General features: G+C 41.7%; 1 protein-coding gene across 5 annotated transcripts in view; it reads right to left on the bottom strand.

Annotated features, from left to right (window-relative positions):
• Positions 1 to 26893, bottom strand: part of Jade1 (jade family PHD finger 1) — a 59471-nt gene that overhangs the window by 30118 nt on the left and 2460 nt on the right. For 3 of the 5 annotated variants that reach the window (XM_010618869.2, XM_010618870.2, XM_010618871.3), the window contains exons 2-3: positions 9304 to 9382; positions 5 to 90 (exon numbers count right to left, since the gene is read on the bottom strand). In XM_010618869.2, coding sequence (XP_010617171.1) covers positions 5 to 90; positions 9304 to 9355 — 138 coding nt within the window. In that variant the 5' untranslated portion in view covers positions 9356 to 9382. Of the gene's footprint in view, positions 1 to 4; positions 91 to 9303; positions 9383 to 10732; positions 10851 to 26893 lie in introns of those variants that run through there. The other 2 variants (XM_010618868.2, XM_010618872.2) reach the window with 2 other exon arrangements.

Raw genomic sequence — 26893 nt, 5'->3', positions numbered from 1 at the left:
GTACCTCCGAGGGCTTCCGATCTTCATGTCTGGAGCAGGAACTTCTCCTGTGCTGGGACCGAGAATTCTGGGACCATGTAGTTGACAGGCCTGAGGAAACATATACGCAGTTAGAAAACACACAGATTACTGAGTTATCAGAGGTGTCCTCCCCAGACTCATCAAGGCTCCCCTCAGTGATGCCCCATGATGCCCTCCCCACCCTCACAGTTTTGCAGAACCACTGAGCTAAATCCCCGGCCCCTCATAGAGCTTTTTTTTGTTTGTTTGTTTTTGTTTTTTGAGACAGGTTCTCACTATGTAGTTGAGACTGACCTGGAACTCACTATGTAGCCCAGGCTGGTCTTTAACTCACAGCGATGATCCTCCTGCCTCAGCCTCGGGAGTGCTGGGATTACAGGCGTGCACCACCACGCCTGGCAATCATAGAGCTTTTAAATCAACAATCATTTTCCAAAGCAGGCCAGGCCTAGGGCGATCATGGGTCTGCTGGGTGCAGGGACAGCACACAAGCAGATAGCACTGCAGAGCACCATACAGATGGAGCCTACACTTCGTGGAAGTTGTTCAGTCTCACATTATATACAAATTGGAAAATATCTTACTGAGTTTCAATAAGCTCTCTAGATGCCAAGATCATTATGGTAAATCCTAAGGCCATGCCCTAATCATAAAAAAAAATTTTTGCCAGGTGTGGTAGCACACACCTGTAATCCCGGCAGGAAGGAGGATTGCTACGAGTTCGAGACCAGACTGGGCTACATGGTGAGTTCCAGGGCAGTATGAAATAGAGTGAGACCCCGTCTCAAAAAAATTTTTTTTTGTTTTAACTTCATAAAATGTAAAACTTTTAAGCATTTCCTGTGACAAGGAACCTCCAAACAACTTTTAAATTTTCTATTCCACTTTCCTGTGAAAATGCCATTGGCTCTTTCCTCTCTTCCAAGGTTCCCTGATACCATCAAATGGCCTCTAAATGCCAACAAGGCTGATCTCTGCTCTCTGGCCTGAGACCTCTCTGCAGCAGAAGGCTCCATCTTGGTTAAAATGCTCTCTCTGCCTCAGTGCAATTCTCTTCCCTGGCCCCTACTCTGGCTTCCTTGTCTTCCCTGTTCCCATAAAGATTGGTGCTTCCAAGCCAGCACAGAGGATACTGTCAGATGTGTTCCAAAAACTGAGCTTCACTTTAAATCATACCTCTGGCCACTTATATCCCCCTACTACAATTAACATCAGCTCCATTTCTACTGAGGTCAGAAATCTACAACTCTCCACATGGAACACACATATCCAGCCAAATTATCAAATGAACTTTCCAATCCCTGCAGCAGTTCCAGCCCCATTTCTCCACCGGTGCCCCTGCCTCCTATCAATCCGTTACACAGACAATTAAGAGGTTCTTCTTGTGGGTGCCAGACTGCTGCTCAAAATAGCCCTTATAATCACTGCAGTTTCTGTCCAACTTCTTAATAATTAATTCCAAGTCCCATCTTTAACAATCAGCACCCCAATGCTGAACACTTACTACACCATCTCCCAGCCAGAAGTTAAGCCTAAAAAGGTAGAAGCCAAAGCATAAGAAGCTGCCACTCAGCCAGTAGAGCCCCTGTTACTCAAATAGAAACCTTTATCTCTACAGAATCCAGAGTCAGGGACCTAGAATTAAAGCACCAACAAGACGTTGGGACATCATGTAACAGATTCTGCACTTAAGCCTATCATCAGATTTGCAACAACCAAGACTAATTAATAAAAGAGGATTGCTGAGCTTGCCTCCATAGGCAAGTAGTCAGTGCTACCTCTGAGCACCTGCTCTGTGACCAGTTACTAGGTCAACTGGCTGCTGTTTCGTCAGCAAACTGGATTTCCTACAGGTGGCCACAGGCCTTTCAGTTAAGTACTTCAGCCTGTAGTGCTCCTACACTGAAATATTCTGGGGGCACTGAGGTAAGTCCAACTTGCAAAAGTTCTGTAACTGGTCATTACAGAAAAAAGGAAACGCAGAAACCAAGTTAGGAACATGAAGATGAAGAAACCCCTTCATCTATTAACAGGGAGGAAAAAGGAAAATCTCTGTATTCACCTTACATGGATGATCTGTCTAAAACCTAGATTTGGGAGCCAGGCGTGGTGGCGCACACCTAGAATCCCAGTACTCGGGAGGCTGAGGCAGGAGGATTGCTGTGAGTTCGAGACCAGCCTGGGCTACATAGTGAGTTCCAGGTCAGTCTCAACTACATAGTGAGACCCTGTCTCAAAAAATCAAATCAATCAATCAATCAATCAATCCTAGACATGGTTGCTGCTGAACCAGGTGAGGTGACAAGAGGGAACTGCAGGGCGTGGCTGTCAGAGATCTCTTCCTCTTGATTCTCTTGCTTGCAAAGGCAGGCAGTTACTCTATCAAGAGCCCATTAGTAAAAGGCATGGAATTTACAATGGAGTATACAGCCTAAATGTTAGTGATGTGCATACAAGAAATTCTCACTATTTTTTTTTTGAAAGTGGAGAAATTATAAAAAGAACTGAAGGTGGAAGGCACCAGGAATATAGCCTTGTTTTACCTATCAGAACACAAGCTTTTGAGCTCAAAGAAAACGAGGTCAAGGAAAATAAAGCAACATTCATTTAAAGACAAATGGGTGAGGCCATAGCTTCCTGCTTAGAATGCACCTCCATCTATGGAAGCATTCATGCGAGTCACAGGCAAGACTGACTCACCATTATTACCAGACCCCCTCCCTACAAGCACAGTCTCCAGCCCAAGGTCGGGAAGCTCCAGGAATACTATCAAAACGTATTACATTCCTTTTTCATTTAAAAAATTATGTTACAAAACTCTCCATAAAGTGTAGGAATTGGGGCAGCTCAAACTAGAAAAAACGTAGCGTTTCAAATTCTGAAAGGACTGAGCCAGTGATTCACACTACAGCAAAACATAAGGCACTTGGTCAAAACTGTGCGCTACAAATATGCTTGGTTGGTGTTGCCCTTTGCTGGTGTTTCCACAATGCTAATATTTAATGACAAGCCAAAGCACATGACAAGCAACTTTTCTTTTGCTTTCCAGGAGAGAAGCTAAGAACTCTAAAAACTGGGTAAAAATGTCTGAAGTCATTTTATTGCCATTCACAATATAAGATTACCTAAATTCAAGTCTTCCAGGTATCAAATTTAAATGACTTAAAATTCTTGACATAAACCAGATGTGGTGCACGCCTGTAATCCCAGCACTTAGGAGGTTGAGGCAGGAGTACTGCTGAGTTCGAAGCCAGCCTGGGCTACATAGTGAGTTCAAGGCCAGTCTAAACTCAAACAAAACATAACATAACAAAACAAAACGAATTTCTGATGTACGCTGTTCAAGCAACAATTCTGTATTAAACACTGAAAAGGGGGGACTTGTCTTGTTTTTAATGTCCCTTTAAAACAGAACCTTGGGGATAAGACAAAGTTAAAAAAGGACCATAGATCACACACACAGCACAGGGAGTACTGATCCTACCCGTACACAACATTCTGAGCCCTTCTTTCTGGTCCTACTATACAAACATCTTGAATGGTCCTTTTGAAATATTAAAAATAGCTTCGTCTTGCCTTAGATCTACAATAAGGGAAAACCTCAAGAGTAAATCTAATACATACTGAACATACCATACATAAGGTAGCTCCTATGTGCTTCATTTCTTAGGCTGTGTTATGCAAGAAAGGCTCTGAAACTGGAATGAACCACAGGCTCCGTGTTCATAACCTATGAAAATATCTTGGCACTGACCAAACGGCCACTCACCTATATCTCAGACACTGCTTGTGGACACCAAATAACATACTGCTGACTTCAGTAGCATTAAACCAGCTTGACACTTAACATGCGGCACTAACGAGTATCTAGTCCAACACTGTCAAACAGCAACAGGCACAAACCTGACATACACCCTGTGCACCATTTAAAAGCTAAGCTATCCCTACGCAAGTAAAGCAATGCCACACAAATTCTTACCTGAAACTAAGCAAACTTCAAGTAGTTGTTAGTATTAGCTTTAACCCCATGATGGAAGACAAGTGTCTGAGATAACTGTGGTTTGTATCAAGGGCTGAGCCTACACCTGCCAGAGCTCATCCAGCCCTGCCCAGCTGACTTCTGTGGTCTAACTCAGGTCCATCTTCTGAAAAACAAAGGCAGCACACATATACTCAAAGAACCAGTCCAGAAATGTTCAACTTACTTAAATAGTAAACACTTGGGCCTTCAACAAACCAACACACCAACACTTCAGAGTCATCCTCCTTCCTCCTAAGGTACAAGTCCATAGACAAAAAAAGATCAATCTGTAGAGGAGATCATTTTGTGGTCATTCAGGTCCGAAAATTGGCCAAGCCATCTGTGTATCTTGAATAGCAAGGGTACAACACATATTCTGCAGTATTTGAGACATAATTCCTATGGTTCCAGAATCCCCACAAAACCCCTTGGTATCAGAAGATATAACTGATGACAGAAAAGAAGAACATAGTCAAACAAGAACAGAATTGGAAAAAAAAAAAAAACAACAACAAAAAAACAGAATTGGAAGCAAAGGTACCTTTTTATGCAAATGAGACCAAGGAAGACATATATGAAGGTGACCAAGCCCAGATAATCAAGTGTAAGAAAAAGGTTAAATTTTCAAAATATACGAGGAAATCTATTAAATGCAACGAGATCAAAAGGGGTTTTTAAGGAGCGAGCAAGTAAGCTCCATTAATCAAGAATGTTGGTCTCTCTTCCCTGTCTACAAACAAGACCAGAGAGCCAAAGAAAAGCAGAAGTCCATTCCACACAGTAACTTCATGTCTGCCACCCGACATTCATCCATCCACCTGCATCTCCAAGAGGCAAATTAGCAAGTCTGAACTTAAATCCTCTCATTTCTATCCTTTCCCTGTGATGCAGAGTAACCCAAGAAGACAGAAGTGTCTCTAATGGAGTTCATGGGTGGAAACCTGGAAACCAGGGTACCAGGGAGGTCCCCCCACCCCCCACAATGCCAGGCTCCAGATCCTCTTCCCACGGAAGGCAACAAAAGTCCTCAAGTTAGGAAGTTAAGATACAGAAACCCCTGCTTCACAACTTTAGGGGTACTGTCATAATCGGCATGCTTCTATCATTCTTTTTGAAAGCAAAAGGAACCAATTTCCCTCTGAATCTTTAAGAAGCATCCAATTTGAAAACAAAACTGTCCAGTGTCATGGTGCATGCCTATAATCATAGCTACTGCTAAGTCTGAGGCCAGCATGGTCAACATAATGAAAGCCTGTCTCGAAATAAAAAATTTAAAAAGGGCTGAAGATTTAGCTCAGTGACAAAGCACTTGCTTAGCTTGTGTGAGGTCCTCGGTTCAATCCCCAGTATCAAACAAACAGACACCATTTGTATTTGGCTACCTTACCCTAACCAAAGACTGAATATTCTGGAAAAGGGGCAAAATGCCAGATAAGAATATTGTTATTGAGTACTACTTAATTCTTGTCTAATATTTGCAGGAAATAAGGATGCAAACTAGAACTATTAATTGACAACCAGTAATATATAATTCCTGCCCAAAGGATACTTGATGTTTTAACTAGCTTCTGCAGAAAATTACAGAATCTTTTAGCTTTTGACAATCACCAAAGTAAATTGTGGAACCCTTCCCACATTGCCAAAACCCCTAAGGAAGAGTACCCAGGGCTGTGAAGTAAGAAATTTAGGGCTTGTTTCCCTGGGCCACACCCTGGCACAGTGTGTAACTTCAGAGTTTGGCTGGGCACCCAGTCCCAGGAGCCCAGCAATTACACAGTGCCTGCAAACACCGACACTAACTATTCCATCCAACTGCAGGGATGGGCGCCTGCAGAGACTCAGACAACAGTGGCTGCAGCTGCATGAGGACTCACACCTGGCACAGAAATGCCCGTCCGTGCCCAACTGTAAATGTCACACACTGGTCTTTCCTGGAGCAGGCTGCCTCTCCTCCACTTGGACACGCTCGGTGGTAGGCTGGGAACTGCTGCCGAATTCTGTCTGGCCTGCAGGCTGGAGAGGCTGGGGCACGACCGCTGTACAGACCCAGACCTGCTTGTAAACAAGACTCTGCAAAGGTACAGGCCCAGCTGAGGGGTGCATATGGGTTCTGCCCACTAGGCAGAGCTTCCTTTACGGACCTACTATGGGAAAAAAGGCACATACCCTCACAGGTGGTGCTGCCACCGCCACGTACATACAAAGGCACCAGCTCCAGTGCAAGCAAACAGCTCAGTGACAACGGCTTACACCATGAGCCAGCTGCCCTGGGGAAAGGAGAGGGATGTGCTCCGTGGCATGAATATGTACGTATTTTTACAAGGCCTGACATCCCAGGAATTCTTAATGGAAGCTGTTTTACCACTATCATCATCCACCATAATTGTCACATCACTGAACATAGATAGACCACACAAACGTAAAGCATCAATATATGTCTTAGGGCCAGGGATTTAGCTCAGTGGTTCCGCTGCCTGCCTCACAAGTACAAGGTACAGAGTTCAATCCCCGGTACCCAAAAAAGAGCATATATTTTATACTGAAGCAACAGTACAAGCCTACCTTCCACTAGCAACTATCATCTCTATCTCTCCCATCAAGGTCAGATTTCCATGTCTAGCCTACAGCTAAGACAGAGGTGCACTTTGGCAGCCATCTAGGTTAACCCTCCAGCATTCTAAAATGTTTGCCTTAATCTTCAGCCCATATCTTCTTCAGGGAGGCCAGACAGGCATGAACAAATTAAAGAGAAAGAAAATGGCCCATCACAGAAAAGGTTATTTTTGATGGACACAATTCTGGTGAGGACCTTGGACCCTCTCTTCCTCCTTCCTCTCTAACCACAATTCAAAGTGGGGAAGCATTTTCACGTGAAACATTGGTCTGCAAGGTCTGCTATGGACTTAACTAAGTATGATAGATACCCAGCCCCCAGATAAAATTCACATTTCGACAAGAGTCCTAGTACTTCCAAATGTGCCTGCATTTGGAGACAGGGACCTAAAAGCAGTACAATCTGACTAGTGTCATTAGAGGAAATGTACTTACAAGACAGGAAAGACCATATGAAAACACAGTAAGAAAAAGACCATCTGCAAACTGAAGAGAGGCCTCAAAAGAAACTAAAACTCCTGACACTTTCATCTTGGACTTTCAGCCTCCAAAACTATGAGAAAAATCTTGTTGCTTAAATCACCCCTCTTTGGTGCTTTGTTTCAGCAGCCAGAGCTGACTAATCCAATGACCTTTGGGGCTGGCAGGAGCTGTTGGGGAGCAAAGGGGGACTAGACTAGCGAAGTGCCCAGAACTGCGCTATCAAATGTAGTAGTCACTAGCCACATGTGGCTTTCTTAAAATCTAAATTTAGTTAAGTAAAGTTTTAAAATTCGGTTCCTGGGATGCATTAGACTAAAAACTTTCCACCCTATTAGACAATGCCAGTCTAGAAAAGGGAAGGCCCTAAGTTTGAGAGAAGAGCTCAAGAATAACTAGAACTTTCTATAATCCAAATCTCCCCTGGGAGGAAATGAGGTGGTGGTGGTGATGGGAGCACAGAATGAACACAAACCTGTGGCTCAATGCCAAAACAATAAAGTAGAACATGTAAGACTTTCATTGGGCAGTGTTAGTATATGGAAATAATTCCTAAGACCTTCTGATTAAATCTGCACCTAAAAGGTAAGGCTTCTTTAAATTGTTGCAAGACAAAACTGTGTACTCAAGCAAGCAGCAAGCATTTACGGAGTACTTAACAAATCATGAGGACACTTTTGACAGGCACCACTGAAGGGCGGAGAAGAATACCAAAGCCTGCTTTTGCCTGAGGAGACAGATACTACCTTAAACTGTAAACACTAGAGAAAACAAGAAGGAAGAGCTGTGAAACCACAGAGCCTCAAATTCAGAAGGCAGCACCCCCAAAGGAGCACACAGGTGGCCTTACCTGCCTGCAGATGGGTCCGACCTGCAATGCCTCTCCCTGAAATAAGAGAAAAGCTTTCCTCTTTAGAGCCTATCCTTTCTCTTACTTGGTTAACTCCTCCCCTGCTCCTAGTAGCAGTAGCTACACTGCCTGCCCTGAAAGCCCCAATCCCTTAGCTCCTCACAGCATCATTTCAGGTCTGGTCTCAGCTTACTTTTGCACTTTACACCCAAACCTCTGACACTACTTCCACTGCCTCCATTTCTAGTTCCTGATGCTCCATGCTGCACCAAAAGCATCAACCAAAATGCCATGCAGCTGTTTCAGACTTCCTGATCCCCTCCTACATTTTCCTTGGCTGTCAGCATAGCCCCCTGTAGCAACAAGCCTCACTTTCTAATGTGCAGCTCTTAACCTGCTAACGACAATCCTACTGCCTAAAACCCATTTCATCTTTCAGGAACTGCTCAGCCGTCATCTCCTCTGTACATTTCCCTGATCTTCCGTTCGTGCATGCATTTCTACAGCACATCAGAAAGACAACTCTACAACTGCCATGTTGACTGTGTAGCACCTTTGTTTTGACGTACGTCTGAGGTGAAGTTCAGGCCCAATTCCACTGCCATCATATGCCACAGCAAGCATTCTTTCAAGATTTCTAGAGTTTAATCTATAATGTCAACAACCTAATGGGCTAGGTACAAAATTCCCTTCCAGTATCTGAAGGGAGCTCTTCTCTAGTCTAGCTTCTCAATCCTGATATTGTACATTTATTTTGACTGCCTGAAGCCAGCTAACTTCTGGTTCTCAGATGCACTGAGAAAATGAGGTTCCAGAGAGCTGAGAGGCATACAGCAATAGTATGAAATAGTGTCACATTAACACCAAGAGAAGAGCAGGGACTTGCACACCCATTAAGAACCTGGACTTGCTATGTTCACATCCCACTAGGCAGTCCTCGATCTCCCCTTGTTTGGAGTTGAACTAGTTAATAATTACCTGGCTTTGATTAAGTTCCCTTTTCATAAAAAGGAAGCCCAAAGTGCTATAAACGATGTTTAAGAAAAACAGACACACCAGGGACTCTTGGAACTGGATTATTCATCTCTGGATAACAAAAAGGGAGCCTAAGGAATGCCTGCCTACAATCAACCTTACCCGGAAAGATCCAGTTACAGAGCTGCAATATAACACTAGATGTGTTTCTCCAGGCCTAGGCTTTCTCTGACCTGCCTGATATGCAAAGGGCCTCGGCTATTTAAAGCATTACATTAAAAAAATCATGTTTTTACACTGACCCAACCCTGGTAGGTTCCAAGAACAACAAAGCAGGACTTACTGCCATTGTCGTCAGAATCCTCACTGCTGCTGGGAAGGCGACCTCGTTTCATGATCTCCCCGGGGAAACAGCAGGCAGCCTGCAAAGCAATGAGACAGCACTTAACCCAAGATGATAATACACAATCATCAAGTTGTGCTTCAGATGGCAGCCCAGGATTCACAGCAAACAAAAGCAAACAAACGGCTTTAAGTAGCATTTGAATTGCAAACGGTAAAAAGACCAAAGACATAATTAGTTGTAATCATTAACAGACCAGGTTTTAAACGGAGGGGGAGGGGTAGAGAAGTCACGTGAATCAGTAGGTCCCCAAAGGTGCCAGGTTTCTCTCTATATTCCTGAGACATCACTACAACTACTTCAGGAGTCTCTAGCTTAAGCTGTCAGCAAGCACTGCAGAAAAAATCCACAGCAATGAACACTGCTTGCTCACTACAGACAAGATTCATTATTTTATGGTGGGGGGAATGGTTGTGTCTGAATGTGCAAATATTTGCACTGCACAGGCATGATGACGCTTCTCTGACAAATTTTGCTAAAATAATCCTAAAGACCAAGTAGCCTGAAGTTCTAGAAATAAAACCTGTGGCAAAGAGGAATGCAAATGTCTCCTCTAGCCATCTCCAATTTCTCAGCATTCACAGCTGGAACAGGAAAGGGCCACAGACATCATCTAACTCTGATCCAGACTATTTCTTAGGAAACAAGTCACAACAGGATAAACACTGACTTCTCCAAGGTCATACTGTAGGCAATCTATTTAAAATACAAAGTTGTTGCCATTCCATTTTTTTTTCACCCCAACTCCTTTTAGACCAACAAATCAATTCAAGGCAACACAAAAGCATACTGAGGGAGGGGTTAAGGCAGTAGAATCACAAGTTCAAGTCCAGCCTGGGAATCTTAGGGTAACTATGTGTCAAATTTTTAAAAAATAAAATAGTAAACGAGCACCCCTACGTTTGATCCCTAGAATAGAAAGGGAGGCAAGGAATCAATTCGTAAAAATATCCATGAGACCTGGCCAACTCATCCCAGCTAGCTCGTGGTGACAGTCCTCTACCACCACCCTCAAAAGAAAGACTGCGTTTGGGAAACAGAACAGTGGGCCCAGGCTGAATGGCCACTCACTGAACTTTTTCAGGTGCTAAGTACAATTATATTCACATAGGGCAAATCCAAGTTTTCCAAAACAAAGTAAGACTATTTACCTCCCTGACATCTGTGGAGCCTTCACCTGACGACAGCCGTATCTACGACACCCAGTGGGGAAAGACTCAAGTCAGACAATGTATGACTGCCCAACCGCTACCTGTCACTCACTCATAAGGGTTGGCACAGAAGAACAGAGTGGAGAAGAGTTCAGAGAGCCACTGTACCGGACAGAACAAGACAGTAATTAAAAACCCAAAGCTTCACTCGAAGTGACCTGTAAGAGCAAAAGCAGCTGCATCGCAGTAAAAGGGCATCAAAATACGCCACTCTGCTCGAAGGGACTGAAGGCAACTGAGAAATAGCAGGCTCAGAAGGGGGTCTCTGCCTTCTCCCTATAAAATAAAAGCAGGTCATAAATTTCGCTTTTGTAAAAGAAATTTACAGTTGCAAGGCCCCTCAAAAGTGTTTATGTATAAACAATCCTTAGCTACCATTAGTTTACCCTGCACATGTCCTAGTCATCTTTCCACAATTCACCTCCCTAAGCCCAAATCCCCTTTTCCTAGTCATTGGCTATTACTTTTACTAACTTAGTACAAGCCCCCCAGATCTAACTGCTTTTAGGGGTCTTTCATTTCTTTTCTGTAACGTACCATACCCTCTTCACTTAAAATCACATAAACATATCAATATCAACATAAGTTTGTGTGCCTTTTCTCCTGTAGTATTTTTTTGTCTTATTAATTCAATGGCTCCCATTAACTGACACTGGGCAGGCAGTTCTCTCTATAGTACAAGGCAGCCTTGGGTCCTTAATCTATAAATGCAACATTTTATATTTTCTACCTGAGAAACTCACCCCACTGGGTTTTTTCAAAAACCATTCAAATCAACAAGGAAGAAGCCCAGCCAGGAGCCCTCTTTATCTCAGGGAGATACTCCGTGGGCTAGGGTTTGTTTGATGGTATGCACAAAGTCACAGGCCCAAAATCTTCCCACCCCTGTTCCCCTGAGCCCCACCCACTCATAATTAACATTCAGCAACCTATGACTGGACCACTTCTGCGGAGAGGCTCCATGGTGGACAAACACTTGTGACCCATTCCCCTTACCTCACTCATTGTTTTTCCTGCTCTGTGTGCCAAAAATGCCAGCTGCTGACAGCTAACCTGGCCTCCAACCTTCTAGAGGGCACCCTTGCTCCCCTGGGGACCCCATAAGTACAGGAGAAAAGCACAAGGCAAATCATCACTCATTCCCAACACTGCTTTAGCTCCTTAAAGCCTATGTTACAAAGAGCTTTAAAAAACAACAAAATTTACTACTTGAAGAGTTATTACTTAAAGTAACAGCCAGAACACAAGTTCGCCAGGCCATGAGCAGGTATGAGAACTATGAGAAGAGGCTGAGAAAGCCCAGAGCTCTTCCAGCTAGACACAAGGAGACAATCAATGCTTGTTACATCTTCACTACTTGCCGAAATGGTATAGCCTGTACAACTAAAGAATTATTTTGAATCAAAATGCCCTCCTCTCAGCTTTCAAACAAAACTCCCAGAGAAAGCACATCAGCAGTCATCAAGAGAAAACTGCAAGCATTGGCCAAAATAGAAGGATGCTCCCAAACACACAGAAATACTCTCTCAAGCAAAACTATGCAAGTAAGAGAGTAAAAATAGTATTTTCCTCCTAATGAATTCTACTTTTATTTGCCCTGAAGATTTTGAGTAATGAAGGTTGAGTATGTTGTACTTTGCTTCTCCAGGGAATCCAGCACAGTCAAAGGGGTTAGCACTCACAGAATTTCCTCCTCTGCAGTTTTAATGTACTTAAACCTTGACATCAGGCTGATTTGTCTCACCTAGGGCTACTTACTGTATCAGAAAATCAAAGCCTGTATTACTATCTTTTACACAACAGTGGTTGTATATTGCAAACATCTGTCCACTAAAAGCTAGCATGAGAAACCAGAGTACCTATGCATTATTACCTCTCCTGACTTATCTAGATGATAGTGAGATTGGGTAATAATCAATTAAAAGTACTACTACTGGGCTGGGAATTTAGCTCAGTGGTTGCACCGCCTCCAAGCACAAGGTCCCGAGTTTGATCCCCACTACCCCCAGAAAAAGTACTACTACTCACAACACTCCAGAGTATGAGAAACCAGCAAGAAGATATAATAGTCTATAACGCATCCTGCATGTCTGTGAATATCTAATATATTAGGAGGCATTGGAGGAAAAATCACTGTCCCTGGCCTCAGGGAGTTGCTGGCCTCAGGGAGAAAATGGGCAAACAACGGGAATTCTGCATCAGTAGTTTAGAAGCAATGTCTACTACTTGGTTCTGTAAGACAGGAGAGGTCGATGGATTGAACTAATGCTATCTCTAGTGGGTCCTGCAAGAATCTCAAGGTCGGCCTCCAGCACAGTTTTCTCTTGCTCCCTGCTGTGGCTTGTGTTAGGATGTGGCCGAACCCCCCCCCAACCCAGCCCTCGGCTACCCCCTAACAAAGCCTCCTGCTTCCTCTGAAGTAGCTTAAATTTGGTGGAGCTAGGCCGAGGGCACTAGGAGTTAAGGACCTGAGTGTTACCAGCCCTGGGTGGTCTGATGAGATAGATAAAAGGGGCAGAAAGATACTTACTGTTAAGGGCCCTTGTTACTTTTGCTACCTACCTGTACCTGCCACAGGTTGTTTCTCCTGTGATGCCTGTTTGCCGATCCCTGCCTTTGGAGCCAGCTGATAATAAGGTGAAATCTCTATGGAACTGTTAAGCCAAATAAACCCCTTTCCTCTGGGTGTCAAATATTTTGTCTCAGCAATGAGAAAAAAGTAACTAACACACTCCCTCTCGGCTACTACCTTCTGCTCTGTTAGGGCAAAACAAGACAGCCTCATCAGGTGAGGCCCCTCAACCTTGGACTTCCCAGTCCCTGCAACCTTGACCAAGTATCTTCTAAATTACCCAGTCAGTGGTATTCTATTACAGCAGCAGAAAACAGAGTAATTTTTTACTGATTACTTTAAGCACCCTTGCATTCTCCAAGCCTGTTTACGTGCACACTGGTTTGGAAGTGCAAACTGTCAAGCAAGAAACTCTTCCAGTTCTGCCCAAGCATCTGTCCTAAGGAAGCCCCAACAATAGTTTACCTCAGCTGTGTCGGGCCTCTTCCTTTTGACTCTCAGACTCTCATAATGTTGCTCCTGCTGCCCCTGCCTTCCTTCCTACCCAAACCCACCTCTTCTCCGAGGCTCAGCTCAAAGTCACTGAATAATGTGAAGTACCCCAGTTTCACTCAGTTCAATGCTGTATTAGCATTCCCAACACTCAAAACACTGACGCCCACAACTTCAAAGGACAAGTTTCATGGCTCGCGGCCTGAGTGTTCAGTCACTGGTCAGGTGGCTCCAAAGCAGAAATGGCACGGCAGAAGCCCTGGCAAAAGAAAATTGCTCAACCAATGGCAGCCGGGACACAGAGAAAGAGAATGCAGGAGAACTAGAACAAGAGCAAGGGGTGGAGGACAAGAATACACCCTTCTGGGTTATGCCTCCAGTGATCCACCTCCTCCAAACAGGCCACACCTCCCGAAGGTACATTCAGGTATGCATCCAGCAATGGATTAATTTAATGATGAGCACATGACCCTCATGATCCAACCACCTTCCCAAAATCTCGCCTCTGAACACATGAGACTTTAGGGGATATTTCAGATCTAAACCATAACAAACATTCTTCTTTTAGAATTTTGTTTTTGGTTTTTGAGATAGGGTCTCAATATTCAGTCCAGGCTGGCCCTGAACTCACTACAGCCTAAATCAAGTGTGTCAAAGTCATAATCCTGCCAGAGCACTCAGATCACAGGCATGTGCAACCACACCCAGAATTAACTTTTTTTTTGGTACTGGGGATGGAACTCCGGTCCTTGCACTTGCAAGGCAGGTGGCGGAACTACTGAGCTAAATCCCCAGCCCTTGAATTGGAACTTTTTGGCCTTGCTTTTCAATGTATTATTTACTTTAACAATGTTACTAAAAAGAAAAATTTGAGGGCCAGGGATTTAGTTCAGTGGCGCCACCGCCTGCCTCGCAAGTAAGTGCGAAGTCTTGAGTTCAATCCCCGGTATCAAAAAAAAAAAAGAAAGAAAAACCCATGTCACACTAACATGGTAAGGCATATTTTTATTCAGAGACCAAAGAATTAGTCACAGGGACCACTGGAATCGGGTCTTACAGTTTTTTCATCACTGAGCCAAAAATACCCCAACACCCACAAATTAAGGGAGGAAAGTTTATTTGGCTCATTTGTAGAGGTTCCAGCTGGCTCCAAAGCAAGGTGGCATGGCAGAAGGTAGCAAAGCAAGCAAGGGCCATCAGCAGCCTTTTTCTGCCCTTCTTATGTCCTATCTAGGCTGCCAGGATTAGGGCGGCGCCAAACCAACCAGTGGACTGATTTACTAATAACATACCCTTAATCCCAGCATCCCAATCCTGGTATTGCACCATCAGTCAACCACACACTCTAAATCCAGCCACCTCTGAACAAGCCCTGCCTACGACTACATAAAGCTTTGTGGGGGCAGGGGGGACACTGACCCACAAACCATAACAGGAAGCAAAATGAAGTCAACTGAGACTCCATCAAGGACAAGCGGGGATTTATAACTAAGGTCAGGAAGAATCAGGGGATGGTACATTAGTAAGAGAACTTCAAGGTTAAGGGGTTTCTGGCTAAACTGACTTGGACAGAATTACTGCTGAAAACAAATTAGAATGCTAAATAGAAGGTGGACAGACCCCAAAGAAGGCAAAAGACTTCCGCTAAACTGACTTAACAGAATTCTTGTTCAAACTGGATGCAGCAAGGACAGAGAGAGGGTATCCCATAGTTGTGCCTAGTTAAGCAGAGGTCTCAGAAGAACCTGAGTCAAGTTTTGGTCAAAGGAGAGTTTGTCAATAACCAACTCCTGCCTTATTAAGGCCCCTATATGTATCTCTAAAGATTAAAATAACTTCTAGAACAGAGATTTTAATCAAGATGCATATGGAGGGGGAAACAAAAAAATCACACAAACAGGCCATCTGCTAGTCAAAAAGAAGGCCTCACAGGGCAGCTACAACTGATGCCCCCAGAAATCTTGGTCTAACACTCAATATGGCTCATACTGATACTGTCTGGATTTTTCCAAACCTGCCTCAAAGTGTCTGTTTACCATGAGAAACAAAACAGCTTTTAAAAAGAACAAGAAATATAAGTTAGATGGATAAAAGCACTCATCAGTGGGCATTTGGGACTTTGCCCAGAAACAGTGAGACTACCTGGGAAGTTGGATTATACTGACTGCCTGAAGGGGTCAACTAAGATGGGGCTGGCAAAGACCCCAGGTGGATCACTTAGTAACAGTTCCTTGGCATCTCCATCCACTCTTAAGGAGATGTGCCAAGACAGCTGGGCATCTGTGGAGGGTGCTCGGGGAACCATCTCCTCAGTAAACGTAAATACGTTCCTACCCAGTAGCCCGAGCCTGTTTGGATTACATGCAGATCATTCTTCAATCCTTTCTGTCACGTGAACTAAGACACAGAACATTAACTAACATACTAAGGTGATGAACTTTTCATCAAGTTAGATGACAGAAATGTGAACAAGACATGGAATGCTGCACGATAGGCGCTCCAGTCCACCAGAGCAATGATAATCAGAGAACTAGACAAGCAGTTTCAGTGGGCTAAGTGCTACAGTTACCAGGTTACTATTGTGCACTTGTGAGACACCAAGGTACCTCAAAAAACCGTGAACTTAGGTCTCCTCAGAATGAACTGGAGAAAAAGCAGCATACAATAAAATTAAGAACAGGCACTAGCTGAAGGAACCCATCCCTTAGGTGGCTCAGGCATGAGTGACCTGGGTGCGGTCACAGTTAGGCATGAACGGTATGTGATTCTAAGAAAGAATGAAAAAAACTCCAGGGACAAAGAGAAAAGGGATTATATGAAATGATTAAGAATTTGGGGGATGTTTATTCAAAGCTATTCCTGAGAAAAGGACAGATTTGAGGAAACAAATAGTCCAGTACTCTCTGGTGGAACAAGACCATTTATCAGGCCGTAAGCTCTGCTAGTATAAGGATAACACCCTAGTGATTTTACTGTCTTATGTAAGGCTCCTATGTAGAAAGACTGGTTTCTTTCTCAAAGTATCGACTTTTATGAGCTATGTTTTCACTGTTATGTATTTCACTTCTAGAAGTTCCAGAAGGTACTCAACTAAATCCTTGCCACACTTTCTCTGTATGTGTTACCTAATGCAATGCTGTCTATTAAAATAACCTCTTGGATAAATGACTGAGTTCCTGTACATAAATTGTAACCTATACTCAACTTTACTGAATTAAAGATGCTTTCACTTTAATATCTAATTGACCTTTAACTGGAGTAACTTCTATTAGTTTTAAATTTATAGGTGTCCTTATGTTCTGTCAGTTAAAAATCTAACACATAACCGTATTCTAATGTATTTTCAGAAAACTAGTGGTCTGTATTTTCAGCCAGCAAGTAGCCCTACATAAACCTAAAGTAATTTAACTGCTCTTCTGCTTACTTGCTAAAAAATCACATAATTTGAATACTTTGAAAGTTGTAAATAAGATGTAACTGATAATTTGGATTTATGAAATATTGATCACAGAATACCACCCCCTAAAAGGAGACCCTACATTTTCTTACTAGGACACCTTGTCTTCTAAAGAGTTATGTAACTCCTCAAGCACCCAAAGGTACATAGTAAGATCTGTCCACTTGTCCTTAAATGAATCTGGCTGGTGACTTACCTCAATTTTTAGAACACTTAATTTGCTGAGTGTGGTGGTGTACGCCTGTAATCCTAGCACTCAGGAGACTGAGGCAGGAGGATGGCTTGTGAGTTCAAGACCAGCCTGGGCTACATAGTGAGTTCCAGGCCAGTCTCAACTACATAGTGAGACGCTGTCTCAATAAAAACAAAAAAAAAATAGATGACCTAATGTTTTTTTCTTTTGGTACCAAGGATGGAACTCGGGATCTTGCAACATTATCTAATTCCTATGCCAAGATTCTAAAAACACTAGTGTAATTCAAACCAAAATTTTCTTTGTAATTAAAGGGTTATATCTACTGTAAAAAATTAGTTTTAACAAATAGCTACTATCTTAAAACTTTTTACCTTGCCTAAATATTTCAACCAAAATAGTTTGTTTTTTGGGTTTTTTTTTTTTTTTTTTTTTTAGTACAGGGGATTGAACTCGGGTCCTTTCGCTTGCAAGGCAGACCACTGAACCACTGAGCTAAATCCCCAGCCCCCCCGAAATAGTTTTTTAAAAGTGTTCGTGAGGACAGGGATTTAGCTCAGTGGTGCTGCCACCTGCCTTGCAAGCACAAAGACCTGAGTTCAATCCCCGGTACTCACCCCCCAAAAAAGTGTACTTAATAATGTCATGCATCAAAATTAAGAGAAAAGGGAAAAGGAAAAAAACATGAGAAAAATGTAAAAATGGAGTTAAAGTGTTTGAAAGTGGGGAGGGGAGGAGGGGGTGAAGGGAAGGTGGGGACAAGGGGAAAAAATGAGAATCAAGACCTGGCATGTAAAGGTACAAGATCCCAGTAATGAATGTAACTGTACTGTCTACCTAGAATGTACCAATAAATTCAACGTAAATTTTAAAAAAATTAAGAGAAAATGCTGCCCAAGCTATAACAAGACCTATGGAAAGATACCAAACTTGAGAATATTCAGCTGAAAACAGTAAATATTAGTATCTCCTCAAAAGAAAATATAACTCACCAGGGTAATCATAACTGTAGTATTTACTCCTATGAGCATTACTAATAAAGCCCATGTACCATAACACTTCAGTTAACTAAAATACTGGGGATTTCAGTACTGGGGATTGAACTACATGTTTTTGAGACAGGGTCTCTTTAAATCACTAAGTTGCCTAGGCTGGAGTTGAATTTTTGATTCTCCTACCTCAGCCTCCCAGAGTACCCAGAGGGTATGAGCTATGAGAAGTGGCTAGTTCACTGTAAATTCCTCATTTTTGATCTCAGATTTTATAAGCCAATAAAAGCATTTTTCAGGATTTTAAGGAATGTATATAATTAAGTGGATCTGAACGAATCACAAGCAGCTCTCATTTGCCAATAATCCAGTGGTTGCTTATGAGTTCTAAGACAATTAAACTCCTTTTGAGTCTCTAAATTTGGGTTCACCTGAGTAAGAGTGGCAACAAAATAAACCAATCATGGGTACTTGGGGAGAGAAAACGAGTATGTGTGTTGAGAAAGGGTATCACTACCCTGCCCTCGAAATATGCACCACACCTGGCTCCTGGAGTATATTTTTTTTTAACTTCTGAATTCACATTCAAATAAAGGCAGTCACCCTGGTCTCCAACCTTGAGCTGTTATTATCCCCATTTCTACCTACTCAGAATTCCTTTGTTAGATCTATGTGCTCAGGTATGGAAAGATGCTCAAAACATATTAAGAAAAAAGCAGGCAGATCTGAGGATGTAGCTCAGTGGTACAGCATTTGCTCAGCATGCTCAAGACCCTGGATTCCATGCCCACTAACACAGGGTTGGAGAAGGGAAAAATTAAAACAAAATATAGACCACGCACATAAACGCAGGCACAAAATAGAGAGAATACATATACCAATTCCTTATTCATACAAAATTCTTAGAAAAATATAATAGTTCTCTAAATACAGGACCAAAGTGTTCCAGACAAAACCCATAGGACTTTTCTTCTCTTGATAACCTTTAACACGACTTTAATTTTTTAACATGATCCTGTATTACAATGAAAAAGTAGAGTTTACCAAATGTGGTCATATGTGCCTATACTACACTCAAGAGACTGAAGCTGGAAGATCAAGTTCTAGACCAGCCTGAGTTACATAGCAAGTTCCAGGACAGTTGGATTATACAGTAAGGCTGTCTAAAAAAGGTAAATGTTTAAAATAGAAAACACGGCGCCTGTCTTTTGAAGGATGCAAATATATGTAAGTATTTTCAAGAAAAGGAAAAAATAATGCTGAAATTATCAACTAAATTGTTAACAATTTATAGTGTTACAGCTTTTATACTTCTAAAAATTAAAAATAAATTTTATTTCTATAATTTTAAAAATAAATAAAATAAAACTGAGGTCATTTCTTTCCTATTCCTCACTATCTAGAAGACCCAGGGAACACAACTTGGCCTGAAACAAAATACGAGCCAAAACTGAGGAGCCATTAAAAAACTATCCTACTCAATTCCTGAGATGCTATACGGAAGACTTACTTTAGAAAAATATTGGATGGAGCCAGTTGCATAAGTGCGTGTTATTTCAGCTACCCAGGAGGCTGAGGCAGGATCATAGCCTGGACAATACTGTCTCAAAATAAAATACAAAAGACTATATATATCTATATCTATCTCAGGGACAGAGCAGTAGCCTAATAGCAGAGCACTTGCCTAGTATGTACAAGGCTCTCAATTCAATCCCCAGCGTTAAAGGGGAGAAAAATGATGAAAAGGTACAGAGGAAAAAATTGGAAAAGTAAAGATAATGCCAAAATCACTCATTCTGTTTGATCAGGTCATTATGAACTTCAACAGCAAATTTTTTTAAGATATAAGAACAGTCAATGTCAGAAGGAAGTCACTTAAAATACATGCAATAATAAAACTAATCCAGACAAGAAAACAAGAGTTTAAACTTTCAAGAAAAAAAGATTTCAAATTCCTCTCCATTTCAAAAGAATTTGGGGAAAGTTAAAAAGGCTATCTTCCAGAGATGGCTAGTAATTAATATGCCATTCCCTCCAACCATGGCGGGCATGGTTAACACATTAGGTCATTGTTTTCCACAGCCCAGAGTGATTTCAGAAACCTAAACAGTGCTACCTCCCCAATAAGTCTATTCACCCTCCAAGTCCTATTCCTCTTTTCAAACTTTTGACAATTTACCAGGGAAAACTAAGACTAAACTCTTCAGAATATATAAAAATGAAGTTTATTTTCCAAAGCACTTCACTGAAATGCACACACACCCCTACCTTCAGATCACAATGAGCTAAAGAATGACATTTTAGAAAAGCCAAGTATTAACAAGGAAGTTTCTGAAAGAACCAAGGGAAGGGCAAGGGTAGAAGAATCCTAAAGCTATCATTCCATCTTTGATGGAATAAGCCAATAAATGCAAAGTATCTACAGGGTAATTTAAAAGGTTTTTAAATGCTCAAACCAGATGTTCTTATACAGGATATACAAAGCAGCTTCTGCAGAAACCAGACCCAAGCAGCTAATGACAATTACTCTGTGCACAGATTGAAATGCAGCTGTTTTTGAGAAACTTTGTTCCTTGATTATTGCTGGTTGTCAAAAACTATCTGTTATCACTAACTATGTTAAGTTACCAAAAAATTTAAAAGTACTGTTTTAATAAAGAGCAAGAGAGGGCTGGGGATTTAGCTCAGTGGTTCTGGTGCCTGCCTCACAAAGGACCAGAGTTCGATCCCTGGTATCAAAAAAAAAAAAGAGCAAGAGACTCCCAACGTTGTATATGGGAAGACCAAGTCAGCATGCTTACTAAAACTACATTTACATGTCTGAATTAGATATGAAAACATTTCAACACAATTGCATGAGTTTCATTATGATCATGGAAACATGAAGATGCTCAAAACCTACAGCAAGGTCTGGATAATACGCTCTGAGGCTAAAGGTAAAAGGTACCTCACAATGTGGGTTCTGTCTTTAGGAAACCCTCCCACACACACACACAAAAAAAACATAAAATCAATCATAATTGTAGAGAACTTAGTAGTAAAATAATGAAATCCCCTATTCCTAAATTTTCCCCCCATTCCTAATTTTAAAGACAGGCACACTGAATTGTGAAAAGAGTCAGCAGCTTGTGCAAAAAATGTGCAAACAGAGCCAAGTTCCCGAGAAGGTGGGCACACCGCCTCCCAGTGCCTGGATTCATGTCCTGAATGACTACAGAGGTTGAAAGAGCTATCTGGAAGATTAAGGCCATGATGTTAGCAGCAGCAGACAACTAACACGGAATCAGTGGACCAGTCTGTTAACTTGGATACTGAAACACAGCTTCCTGGCAAGCTGGTGTGAATGATGCGACTATTACTCTGCCTGGTAGAGCACACAAAAGGCAGAGCTGAAGAATGTGTTAGTATCTCCTGAGCATGGGGTTGGGAGTGTGAGTCCTGAGAAGAGCAGGCAGTAAGTTTTAATACATCACACTCACACACTCACACACACACACACACACACACACACTCCCTGCCATTATCTTCCTGTGGGGAATCTCAACTTATAATGCATGGCCCCTCGCACTGGGCTTCTCAGCCCAGCCCCCCTGGTGGAACATGAGTGGGTATGGCCACCTAGGTGTGTGTTTCACCAGACAGAAATGGTCCCATGTTACACATGCTATCCTCATGTATCAAGTATCCAAAGAATCAAGAATCATTGCCCTGGAACATTTCACCTATTTTATGGAAAAAAAGTACTGCCAGACAATCAAACCAATCAAGATCTTTAAAAAACAAACAAAAACTGAAAGGAACCACAGCCCTCAAACTAGCCAATTCCTTACAGCTCAATCAAACTTCTACTTTCAACTTGCTTTCTCAAGTTCTAAGAAAAGGAACTCAGCCACCAGCAGAACAATGAAATGATCAGATGCCACAGTCCTGCTACCAGTTAAAAATGGTTTTCACACATTCAAATGACAGGGAGGGCAGTTTCAAGGAACATTTCATGACTCAGGATAAGTACACAAAATTCAAATTTTAACAACCCCAAAAAAGTTTCACTGGAACACAACCATATTCACTAATTTATCCTTTGTCCAAGGCTGCTTTTCACACAACTGTAGAGTTGAGCAGGTGTGACAAACTGAATCAAAGCCTAATACTGATTACCAGGTCTCTTCATAGAAGTTTACTTTCCCTTCCCATAAATCAACAGATTGGCAATATATATAAACCAACATTTTATACGTTTAATTAAAGGTGAATCAATTACCAGGTCTTGGACAAGTATCTTTTTTTGGGGGGGGGTGCAGGGGATCAAACTCGGGCCCCTTCAAGGCAGGCGGCAGAACCACTGAGCCAAATCCTTGGCACCCTGGGCAAGTATCTTAAAGCTTATAACATCAAGGATCAGACATACTCTAAGAAGACCTTAACTAGGCCAGGCAAGAAGGGAGAAGGCAATTTAAATAAAGGCCACATCCAGAAAACAGTGGCTTTTCCTTAAGGAGAGAGGTAGGTACTTGGAACCAGTGTACGCTAAGTTTAAAAAAAAAAAAAAAAACCTATTTGTCTGATTTTCAAGCTAGCTAGTTAACAGAAAATAAGCTAATAAACAGAAAAACGACTGCTCCAGGCAAGAATATAACAATACATGGTTAAAAGTAACAGTAAAAGGAACAGAGAGAAATCATAAAAAGGAGTCTCCACCATTTAACTACATCAAATCAAAGGATGTGCTTAATCAAAGGAAACCACCGAACCCCTGAAATAACATGAAACTTTCAGCAGCACCCACATTTTCCAGGGGAGAGATTGCCAGGGTTTCAGATCTCAAGGGTCCCAGCCACCAGTACTCAAGCTCCACCTCTTAAGAGCATCACTGTAATTCCACAATGAAATCACTGATGCTAGTGAAGATGACCATAAGTAATCATGAAAATTTTAAACTAAGCTCAATGTTCTTTGTCCTAAACAAAAACACACCATGTAGTTCAACCTCAAGCAACTTGCTAACCTTGCTATTTCTTGCTCCTTTCTCTGGAGAAAAAGAATGACCAATTTATTCTCCAGTTTGAACCCTCACCACTTAAAAATCTTCATTTAAAACAACTGCTTAGAAACTGTCATAGAGGCTGTAGAAACCGTCTTAGATCTCAAATTAACAGTTTCCTCCAGAGGAAACATTAAATAATCGGTATTTTTTAAAAACTATGCCAATAGAGTCCTTTCAACAATAACAAACTATGGTTTAATTTCCTCAACAAATAAACCCAAAGAACAGAAGTTTTTAAAAGTAAACTTTATTGAGGTGTACCTAGCTCAGGGATAGCTGAGGCTCTGGGTTCAGTCCTCAGAACAGAAAAGTTCATTTCAACTGTCCTCAGTCTACCTTTTTGTATCTTGACACTGTCAGAAGGGCCAAAAGCTAAAGGTAAATACTGGACTGATTTTTAGAGTAATCAAGTTTGGTCGCTGAACATTTGTTAAGTGTACATCAGATACTATTGGTCTGGAATTTATAATAAAAGATTAAAAATGAAAATATGCAGCTCCTTCCCCAGTGACTGAGCTTGCCATTCTAAGTCTGGTAATCTTCACTTTTATTGCTCTGATGCAAATCATTAAAGTTCTAGGCTAACAGAAAAGGATACACCATGGCCAGAGTCTAGCATCAATCCATGACCCTCAACCCCAGCCAAACTCAAATGTCACTTCCACTTGTAGGTAAAGGGTCTTCTAGGACCATTCTTGCATTATTAGAAAGCACAGTAACTCACTTCATCAGATCCACCAACTGTAAAACACCATCTTAATCACAAACCGAAATTTTTGCAAGAAAAGTACACCAAACAACACACTTTTAATTCAGTCTCAACTTTGATATTATAGTCTAGTTAACGAAGACAGCACACATTCTAATTACTCAAAAATTTTTGGCAGTGCTGATGATAGAACCCATGGCTCTACACATGCTAGGCAAATGCTCTACTACTTGATTAGAGCTCTAAGACTGTGAAAATATAGGAGACCAAAATACTAAAATACTTAGTACTCAGTGTTGTGCCTATTTTCTGTTAAAAGCTTTGAAGTTTAAATGTGATAAAACTTTCATGGTTTAATGTCAAGACAAATTTTTAATCCCAAATCAGACAAAAAGCAAAGATGTACCAGCTGAGATACCCTCATTCCCTCCAGAGGATATCCCTTTTATAAATCTTGTGGGGAAGATGGGTTAAGAAGCACATTCTGACAGACTACTTTCTAACTGTACTAATGTTAACAGGTAACCTAGGATATTAGACAGGGAAGAGGTTCACAAAGAAAGGTACCAAAGCAAGAATCAAGCCAGATTTGTTCACCTCCTCACTCCCAGCTCTAGATGATCAGTGTTTGATGACTTGCTATTTGCAGTTCCAGCCACCTCAGAACTGAAACACAAATATGTGACAAATCTTTTTCCAATAAACACATTGCTAAATATATCAGGTAAACACATTTCCTTAAAGTATTTTTCAAAAAGATAACCTCAAACCCAAGATTTCCAAATTATAATAAGTAATTTTTGATTTCCAGACTCTGGGATTTAAGGAAAGGTTTAAGAACCCACCCAGCACCTTCACACTGTGGTACAAACCCAGTCCTCCTGACTTTTCATTTTGAGATGGGGTCCTGCTAAATTACCGACTGGGTGTGAACATGCCATCCTCCTGCTTCAGCCTCCCACAGCATGGAATTACAAGGCCAGTGTCAGTTACCATGTTGGTCTTTTTTGATACCATGTGGCTCTTTTTAATTCAGTCAACTTTATTTCCAAAAGCTTGCCTCCTCAAATCAGAAGTATTAAAATTTACTTAAAGGAAACAACCAGAAGTGATAAACAGTCACTGAAGGGACAGTCTGACAAAACTACTTAATGATATCATAGGGCCAAATGAGGAAACCTGAAAATGTTTTAGTGGAAAAGATTCAAGTCTACTAAACACAGTGGGACACCCCCCCCCTCTACAATCGCAGCATTCAGGGAGACTGAGGTAAGACAGTAAATTCAAGCCCAGCCTGCCTTGATTTCATTTCAATCCCAACACCACAAAGACAGAAACTAGCTGACAGAACAATTCCTTAAAGAACTTCCTACACAGTATGACCTCATTTGACTCATATAACACATCTATAAAAGTTATTTAAGAAGCAACAGAGCAGCAATCTCTAGATGGAAATGTATTTTTCTCTATTTTGTACACTTAACACCAATTCCGTAATAGCTAACTACCCAGACGGGCTCTTTCAAGTAAAAAAAAAAAAAGACTACTGGATGACCTAACTTAAGTCTGACATGTGCAACTCTACTTTTTTTCTGACCCAGTCTCCAAGTCTTTCAGTTCATCCCTCTTCTCCCCTACCTCTGGGGTAAACAGATGTAAAGAACAAAACACTTGTTTACAAACACAAAACCTGTCAAGTGATGGAAGAATTAGGAAGATGGGATTATTTTCTTTCAAACACATACATCTAACTTTGTCAAAACTAAAGTCATTGTGCAACCCACCCAACTTTTACTACTTAGAAAACACCCTATGATCTTGCGATGGAATCAAGTTCAAGTTCTACTGCATGTTCGGGCAGCTCCCATTATCTGCTAGGTGAGAGAGGAAAGAGATGGTAAATCTAACCCTTAACTAGATGAAAACTGTATTTGTTCTAGATGTGGAAAATGCCAAGTAAAATGAATTTACAAACACAAGAATTTAAAGTGGATAAAATAGCAAACAATCATCGCTTGATTCAAATGTGACAGTGAATGAAGCTTCAGATCTGAGATCAAAAGGCAGTAAAAACTCTAAATTGTACACAGTTCCTGTATTATCCATAGAACATCCTATATATCAACCCCAGATATTCTCTACTTTACAATAACAAGTTGTTATATCAAAAGTGTTTTGGGCTGGGGATTTAGCTCAGTGGTTCCTCCGCCTGCCTCACAAACACAAGGACCCAAGTTCAATCCCCAGTACCCCCACAAAAAAAGTTTTTAGTGGAAGTGTGGTTACACTGAACACTATCCTCCACCAACTAAGAGATTCAATCTTGATTAGCTGTGATTTGATTAAACTAACTTACTACCAACCATTGGTGAGTCACCACCTAAATCAGCTTTCTGGGAAATTTTCTGTAGGTTAAAACTAGTTCTTTAGTTCATTAGCTTGGAGAAGTGTAAGCCTTGAGCTACAAGTAGCTAAAGATCTACCTTCTCAGCAGGTATTTTAAAAAGGAAAAATAAAAATCTTTGGGAGAGAAGCCCCTCAGCACTTCCCTTAATGGAAATCTCAGATCCCCTCCCATCCTCCCCAAAAGCTCTCAAGTATTCACTACAACCAACATTTTGCAAAAAAAGAAAAAATCCGCTCTTCGGCCACTTTAAAGAGGTGGTGACAAGACCCCGGCCCCCGCCCAGGGGCGATGGGGCGCAGGACCCCCAAGTTGCCAGAAAGCCAGCTGACGCTGCTTTTAAACGGTCCCGCATTCCTAACGGGTCTCGAAGGCACGTTTAAATCGCCCGCTTTTTTGTTTGCTCGCAGCACTCCCGGGGCTTCGGGAGTGCGGCCGCCCCCGCGCGCCCTGAAAGGG

The sequence above is a fragment of the Fukomys damarensis genome, unplaced genomic scaffold, assembly GCF_012274545.1.
Source record: "Fukomys damarensis isolate Sample0158 unplaced genomic scaffold, DMR_v1.0_HiC HiC_scaffold_38, whole genome shotgun sequence".
Classification (NCBI taxonomy): Eukaryota; Metazoa; Chordata; class Mammalia; order Rodentia; family Bathyergidae; genus Fukomys; species Fukomys damarensis.
This window is presented reverse-complemented; position numbering and strand designations above follow the sequence as displayed.